Genomic DNA, 8,377 nt, shown 5'->3' on the forward strand with positions numbered 1-8,377 from the left:
TGCGTGAGCCAGGTTAAGCTTCTATTCCACTTTCACTTTTCTGAGCCATTTTTACAGTTTATTAGTCACTCAAAAGCAGCTTTGATGCTAACACTTACCAGAACTCTTTTTAAAGACTACTTTATCACAGTTCTCATCTGGGTAAACCACTGCTCGTAAACAAAAAGCTTACACGTATCTTTTCCAGTAAAGCATAGATTGGAAGTCACACAATTGAGGTTTGTTTTTATCATATATGTCTGAGACACTTGATGCAACTTCTTTTTATTCAGAGCCTCAACTTTGCCATGAGGGTTTATTTGTTTGGGGTTTTTTAGCCCATTTTCTACTGCTGCCTCCTTTATTCCTCCCTCATTGCTTAGGACATAAAAATGCCTTAGCAAAGAGGCACAGCTTTTCCTCATAGGTTAAAGACAACCCAAAACCAGCCATCGAAGGTACAAAAAAGAGGACAAACTTTACACACAAGGTGAGACCAGAGATTCAATTTTATTAGGTTTTTTTTGCACATATAGCTGTGGAGCCTGGCTGTGAATATTGAGTATGCCCCCATTGTTTGCACTGAGGGCAGAGACTCAACCACCAACAAAAAATGGACTTTTGGAGCATGGGCCATTTGCCATGAGGGACCATTTGCTCTTCTGGTGTCTGCTCGGGGAGCACCTGTAGAACACAGCCATAAAGGCAGAGGCGACAGCACTCATGAGAGGGCTGGACAGAAACTGGTTGAGGACATAATGTACACATGCTGTAGGATGTGCACCAGAAGACTGAGATTGTTGGTTCTGCAGTACAAGGTGGATTAGTGATGTGAACTGAAGAGGCTGTCATCATCCTGACAGGAAAAAACACCTCCTTACTCCTGTGTTTCTTTGTCCTTATGTATAACTTAAGCTACAAGGGAAAAATCCATCACCCCTTGCAGACGGTAGCATTGATCTGCTGCTAATGCAGAAGTTTAGACTTACCTTAATTGGGACAACTGTGTAGTTCTTTTCCACTGACGACTGATTTCTTTTTTTTAATCTTAGTTGGATCTGTGCATGAGAACTAATTCTAACCATGAGACATACTATCAAGAACATTTCTCTCCAAAGCAACGTACCAAACTGCACCACCGACCACCGATCCATGCAGTCTGCCCTTCCATTTCCCCTAGGACATCTTAAAGGGATCACCCAGTGCACAGTGCAGCGCCTCCGCTGAAACACAGCAACCCCCGCACAAGGAAACTATGAATTAGCACAAGGAATTACCTTACTAAAAACATGGTTACACTTTCTAGTCAAACATATACATTGCTACATGGGCACTGTAAGGTATCCTGTGAGATGACATCTGAATAACCTGCAGGCAGTAACCGATCAGTTAAATGTTCAAATTCCTCATTTCTGTTGAAATTAGCATCACATTCTGAAATGGAATTACTAAACTTCGTAATCCCATGTAGTTGCCATTAAGAAAAGGTAGTCTAATTTACATTAGGGCTAGCTCCACAGGAGTCTCCTGCTCTTGCTAATTGTTGACGGTCTTCTCTAACTACTAGCTCCTCCCAGAGCAGAGCCAAAATTGTTCACAGCGCCTTGATGGTGGCTGTAGGAACACCTCAGGGTCAGAAAAAATAGCAAGCAACCTGCACTACTTTTGACATTTTACATCAATCTACTGGTGCACAGCTGATAAAGAATGCCACACACATGAGCTATCAGATACGTGTTTATTGTAACTGCAGACTCATTTGATTTCAAGTTAAAGCTGGATTACAATTTCCCCTGTATCCCCGAGTGCCCTTTAATCATGCAAACAATGATCAAAGCAAAAAGACATTTCAGCTCTATTTGTTCTACCCCTAATGGCACTCGATATATAGCTTTCTTTTAAAAATAAATACATTCATGTGCTGTATCATTAGAAGACATCATCTTTTATCCTCCCTTGGTTCTTTTTAAGTCTGTAAGTTAAGATACCTGAGTTTTATTCATTAATTCTCATAGTCTTCACATTGAGCACAGAAAGCTGGCTTCTTTTCCTTGTCAAGACGCAGCACAGCCATGTTTCCATGCAGCAGGAGGGAAACAGACTCACCCGTTATTTTGGCACCATTATTTTCAGGTTCTGTTGTTTTTAAGATGCCATAAATCAACCTCAAATTATTATACAGTCACAAAACAGACTGTTTAAATCTCTCAAATCAAGGTATGATTTTAAATTTTCCCCCCAAAAATATCTGATATGACTTGATAACCAAGACTTAAACAAAACAAAAGAGTAGTCTGAGAATTATAAAGCAACCTGCACATACAGGGTGTTGCCAGTTAGCTTGTCAAAACTCATCCTTTTACATTACAGAGTGATCCCCTCAGGCTGCGAACAGCTGTACCTCAGCTTTGTGCAGTGTCATGGAGAGGGTTTTTTTGCATTCGAGATCTGACCATACAGCAGAAGTAGACTACTGCTCTTTCTTTTCCCAGAACTGTGGTTAGTGGTCCCCTCTGCACCAGTGGATACCCCCTCGATGGTGAATTCAGACCTGCCCAACTAAGACAGCTTATTTGGGTTGGTGGTGGCTACAAAGTACAGGTCTAGTAATGAGGATCACAGTCTTCCACTAAGCTGTCAGTGATGTAGCTGGATTCAAGAACGGTTTCGTAATAGCTTTTTTCGGCAAACGTGTTCACTGTCCAGGCAACCACTTGAATTCCTTTTGAAGACCAGTGCCTCACATACTCCCTGCATGGAACAAAGACACTGTAAGAGGAAGGCCAACACTACCATGTTTAAGGCAGAGTGCTGAGGCTACAACTGAGTTTTAGTCTTTTATCAGCATCTTGTCATCTTTTGCAACGGCATCTTTGTGTGTTTTATTACTGTAAACAGGCAAAAGCAACAGTCTTCTTCCCCTTTGAGATTAAACTTAGGATCTAACATAAGATAAAAATGGACTGAAAAGATAAAGGCTTAAAATAATAAAATAGCATGTGGTAAAGAAACTACCTAAACAAGTGTACCCAACACTAAATGGAACACATTGATTAACATATACTATGTTAACTCCTGTTAACTGTTATTTGCTAATAGAACGATATTGCTTCCTGATAGATGAGCAACCTTTGACACTTACTGAGAAACAAAATTTTTCTGTATGAGGAAAGCTGAAACCCCACACAATCGCCACAAGAAATTGTGCAGGCTCCAATCTAGAATGACATCCATCATCATATACAGATAATGTTTCCAGGAGGAATTGAAACGGGGTGTCCCATCTCCAAAATGACTCAGGTGCCAAGGCCTGTGTGTTAGTGCTGTTACAACATTTCTGTCAGCTTGTCTCATCTGGAACATCAAGGGGAAAAGACAGTAATTCATACAAAAGCAATATAAATAGGGAGAGGTTAGATACAAAGTGCTAGCTTGCACTTGCAGCTTTACCAGAATCCCTCTCCCCCAGCCCAGATAATTTTTTAAGTCTTTTAGAAAGCTGTTCATGATGTTTTTCTGTTTTAAGACATACTGAATAAGCAACTGCTCTGATGTTAAAAAAATTGCTAAACAGTCAGGCAATGGAAAAATATACATAGTAAATGGACTTGGCGATGAGAATTAGGAAACAGTTTTAAGAAGTCCACATTTACATCAAAATATGAGATTTATTTAACAGGGACATTGCACACAGATACCTGGCCACATGCCACCTGCAACAGCGACGCACTTTTCTCTACATAGCTTTCAGAATGGAGGGAATTGCTGTAGATTCACATGTGCATCTAATGAGCACAGTGATCTAATAAGATTATGCAGGAGACTTATGATTTATGCTTAATTTTTTAAAATATTCTTGACAATTTTAACAGCCCAAAAGTAATCTGGAACTGGGAGCTGCATATCTTACTGAAATTCCCAGACAGAACTAAAAAAATCCAAAATAAACTTTTAGGAAACATCACCTTATAAACAACATCTGGCATGAAAGAACAGACTATGCTGCTGTTATACAAACGCGGAAATTCCAGGTAGAGTTGTTTTAGGGCCTCAACTGCCTGCCAATTAGAGATAGACACAGATGTTAGATTTATACATATGCTCGTATTTACTTTACACTGCAAAGTCACTTTGGAATAACCCCTTTTAAAAATACTTTTCTGTTTTGCATAACAAGATTGAAATGGAAAGGAGGGAGAAGAAAAACAGCATCTTGTTTATACCATTAACACAGAAATGACTTTTTTTTTTTTTGCAACAGAAGTCCTTTTCATGATTCCATTTACAGCAATCAGCAGCATTCTCAGTGTTTGAAATACCCTTAAATGTATTGTGGATAAAATTCGGAAGTACTACCTAGGGTTTAGTTCAAGGGGAAAAGTGACTTTATTTCCATATTTTGCTACACTAAAGAAAAAATTACTCTAATTTGCATAAAATGTTAACGATTGATCACCTGTCTCTCCCTTCAGTAATGCAAATTACAAAGAGGCTCCCTAGTTGGAGGCTGAAGATGAGATACTAGCTCCCCTCAGCACAGGCAGGGAATTCAGTTTGCTTTGTTTCATGGTGGTGCTGTGAGCCGAACTCAACCCTCACACGAGTCTCATGCTAATTTTAAGTTGCAGCTTCCCAGGACAATGGAATGGGATGAGGGAACACGTTGTCTTTGCTTTGACAGCCCAACTTTGGATGACACAAATAGCAGACCCAGTCTCATTCATATTAAAGAAGGGATTGTACCACGCTTATCCATTTGAGAACAGAAAAGCAGGTTAGAAACTCAAAGTAAGGGTGAAGGAAGGTGTCTTAGAGCAAGCAGTACCTGATTTGCATGGCCTTTGACATCGAAGTAGATTATAAGATTGTGATGCATAGACTCCACAACAGCTTCTCTCAGAGTCGGTACCTTTTCACCCTGGAATTTGTTCCTGTAGAAACAAAGAACTCCTCACTAGAATGCAGTCAAGATACACATGTGCACACACATGAGCACTCACATCCCTAACTACACAGAGCTGTTTCCTAGGGATTCCTGAACATAATTTGCTGATGCACACTTGTGGGATCAAGAAAGGGGATCAAGCACCACTAGTAACGGCATTGGTGGCTCTCTCACCCAGCAAAAGGCTGCACAGGTAGAGGGATATGTGCACATCTCCTCTTCTCCCAGAATCCCACTATCCTTCCAAATTTAAGGTCTAATCCGATGCTCGCTGACCCTGTGTCCCACACCAAAACACTAACCTCAGTTCTTCACCTCCTTCCTCAAGGACCACAAACAGGCACTTGGTCCCAACTGCAGACCACCTGTCCACCCCCTTCACCCTGCTCTGGCTGTGCTCCCCAGCCCTGAGCCAGAAATGCAGATCCTGGCACAATAAGCAAGACAAGCTGAGGACGTGGGAAAAGCAGCTTCACACATCAATAAATTATTCCTGATAAGGTAACACTGAACAGCAGCTGATCAGTTTTAACTGCCTATGTGGAAGTTCTCACAGAGTGGCTCAGGTGATCACCTTTCCAGTAATAGGGAAGATGCTACTTGTACCACAGCCTCATAGGCGGTACATTTACAAGAGTCTGGAAATCCCTAACTCAGTGTCTCAGAAATACAAAGAACACACACTAAAAGTTCTTCCTCTAAAATGGATTCAGCTATGATACTGTAGAAGTTGCATTGTTATCAACATTTTAGTAACGTATCAAAATATTTTCCCCTGCATACCACTGGAAAGGACCTAATCAGCCACTGGGGTCACAGCTCCTACCTGAGGCTACCCAGGAAATCTGTCTAGCTCCTTTTCAACAAGATAATCCTGATGTTTAGGAATTGTAAAATCACAAAATCCCCAAAACATAATCAGTCAAGAAATACATGTGAAAAAAAGTTAATTTTATTGGTAATTACTGAAGCCAATTTTGATACATTGTGAAACTCACAGTATCTTTAGTGTTCTGCATTCATTTTAGGGGAAGCTTATGTAGACATTAACCTGTTTCACATTAGGTGCCTGTGGATTTTGTCCTTAAAAGCTAATTATCTTGACTCTGCTTCACTGTTCCTATTGCAAGTATAGGTAAGGAGAGAAGTCTCACGCATTTCTAAAATCAAATGCAAAGTAACATATGGGACTCTTAAGTTTTAAATGTACAGACATTTTCATCAGTGATCGATCAAATCAATAATTTTGTTTATCAAGAATGTTTTTTTTCCACTGTTGAAATAGTAGTTTCAGAATAGCAATAGCTCATTTACCCTAGCCAATGTTTTGCAGATGGATTAAGCCTCCTAATTTCATCAAAAGTCAAGTCACACAATCTTCCAGACCCATCCGTTGTCCTGTCTACTGTTTCATCATGCATTAGAATGGGAACACCATCTGCAGTAAATTCAAGATCCAGCTCAACACCTGTTGCTCCATTTTCAGCTGCCTTGAACAAAAAAATAAGAAAATCACATACACAACAGACAGCTTTATAGATTTAATATAGGTACAGCTATAATTAGTTCGTATTCTGGTAAAAAAAATAAACTATTAACATTACTTTCCATAAGCTTAATCTGCAGAACAAAGTAGGTTTCATCCAGGTTATTGTAAGAAGCATGCATAGATCAACTGGAAGTATACAATCTATTTTACAGATAAAACCATAGCGATAATGTCTCCATCTTGAGATTGGGACTGTTTCGGGACAAAAATGCAGAAAATAATCCCGCTCTCTCCTTCTGGTCCAATAACTCCCGAGTCCCTAGGTTATGTTACTTTCTAAAAGAGAAGGGAAGCACATGCCTATAGTTTAGATAATTTATAGATTAACACTTAGAAGCCAGAATCAGAGCATGCCATCAGAGCATAAAGTCTTTGCTTGCACAAGGAAAAGCTATCATCCTTTTTTTTTTTTTTTTTTATAGAACACAGGTGTAATATTTCCTTTAAGAGACAGATTTGCCATTCATGTGCGGTATGGTTGATCCACCATACACTGTAGACACAAAACTTCCCAGAAGCACCACTTACCATGCTTGTACTAAACAGATGTATGTAGCCAAATCCCAGCTCCTATCTGAGGAATCCCTACATCAGAGAGCAAGAAGCAGCTGGGCTGCCTTAGAACATTTCACACTTCCTGCTCCTGCCCTGGCTCCTTCCCAGGAGCTCTTCATAAAAGCACCCAAGTGAACCGCAAGCAAGATGAATTGTTCTGAAGGCCAAATGCCTTCCTGGGAAAAGGGCCAATGCACCAGAAAGACAAATGCCAGGTATGCACTAGAGGCTACTCTACAGCTATCGGCCAAGTAAGGATCTCTATTGTGCAGCTTCAGAATTTATCAGAACAAAGAGCCCTGCCTCGCCCAAAGGTAAGAAACCACCAGAGCAGCAACATTGTATCATCACGGATACACTACATTTGAGAGACTGCTAATCACAATTTCAAACTATTCTCAGCACCACGATACCTCCCAGAGGAGGCAGCAGTAAGTTTCGTGGCAGGGCTGTACACAGTGAAGTTCTCACAGTACCAATTTTTTCCATAACCGTGGATTCTCATTACATTTTGAGCCCCTTCAAGGTTTAAAAAGCAAACGACCTGTTACTAACATGCTGTCATCCCTCCATATTCTGTTGCAACATCAAAAAAACACAGTATTTCATTATTTTGCTACACTGCTAAAAAAATCAATCAGCACCAAGGATATATAATACAGTTCCCACAGAAAGACTCAGATCTGCTCAAACTGTTCTGAGTCCACTTGGGGATGAAGGACTGACAAGCAATAGAGCTTCCTGCAGCAAGTCAGAAGAAGCTGGAGTTATTCGGGATGACGAGAGCTTGGTGCCTGCTGAAAAGGCAGATTATCAAACATAACCCACGGGATTGTATTACTGCCCACCGATTTCAACCTCTCACCCACCAGACCTAAGGGAGACAAGGCTCCCCGAGGCGCCCTCTGTCTCCACAGAGCATTTGGCAGCTTTGCCTCACACTTCTAACCCCGTCCCGGGCTTCGCGCGTCCCTTAGCGGTTGGGCGCGTTAAACGCGCTTCCAGCGCCCTCCGGGACACGGCCGGGACGGGACGGGTCAGGCTCGGGGAAGGGCAGCGGGCACGGCCACGGGGAGGCCCCGCCGGGCTGACCTGTCGGATGGCCGCCAGCGTGTTCTCGGGCGCGTCGTGCGCGCCGCCGCGGTGGGCGATGCGGGCGGCGGCGCCGCGGGGCCGCAGGACGCGCTGGGCGCTCTGAGGCGCGGCGGGCTCCAGGCTGAAAAGGTGCATCGCCAGGTATAGGCCAGCCGTCAGCAGGCAGGCCAGCGCCGGGCTGCGGCTCAGCGCCAGCACCGCCACCAGCAGCGCCGTGAGGGAGCACAGCGGACCCTCCCCATGGCACAACATGA

The 8,377-nt window shown here is 42.3% G+C and overlaps 1 protein-coding gene across 3 annotated transcripts; it reads right to left on the bottom strand.

Annotated features, from left to right (window-relative positions):
• Positions 1 to 1,762: 1,762 nt before the first annotated feature.
• On the bottom strand, positions 1,763 to 8,375 carry GDE1 (glycerophosphodiester phosphodiesterase 1; the record flags this gene model as incomplete). 3 transcript variants are annotated; one of them, XM_082490849.1, is made up of 6 exons in its annotated part: positions 1,763 to 2,730; positions 3,122 to 3,333; positions 3,945 to 4,037; positions 4,805 to 4,910; positions 6,239 to 6,414; positions 8,121 to 8,375. In XM_082490849.1, the coding sequence occupies 6 exons, from the start codon at positions 8,373 to 8,375 to the stop codon at positions 2,583 to 2,585; spliced, it is 990 nt and encodes a 329-aa protein (XP_082346975.1). In that variant the 3' UTR covers positions 1,763 to 2,582. The 3 variants fall into 3 exon arrangements, with proteins under 3 accessions (XP_082346975.1, XP_082346977.1, XP_082346976.1); XM_082490851.1 differs by having other exon boundaries at positions 6,239 to 6,410; positions 8,121 to 8,217; XM_082490850.1 differs by lacking the exon at positions 8,121 to 8,375 and adding an exon at positions 7,002 to 7,288.
• Between the last annotated feature and the right edge of the window lie 2 nt (positions 8,376 to 8,377).

The sequence above is a fragment of the Vanellus vanellus genome, assembly GCF_965231255.1.
Source record: "Vanellus vanellus genome assembly, chromosome: 14".
NCBI lineage: Eukaryota > Metazoa > Chordata > Aves > Charadriiformes > Charadriidae > Vanellus > Vanellus vanellus.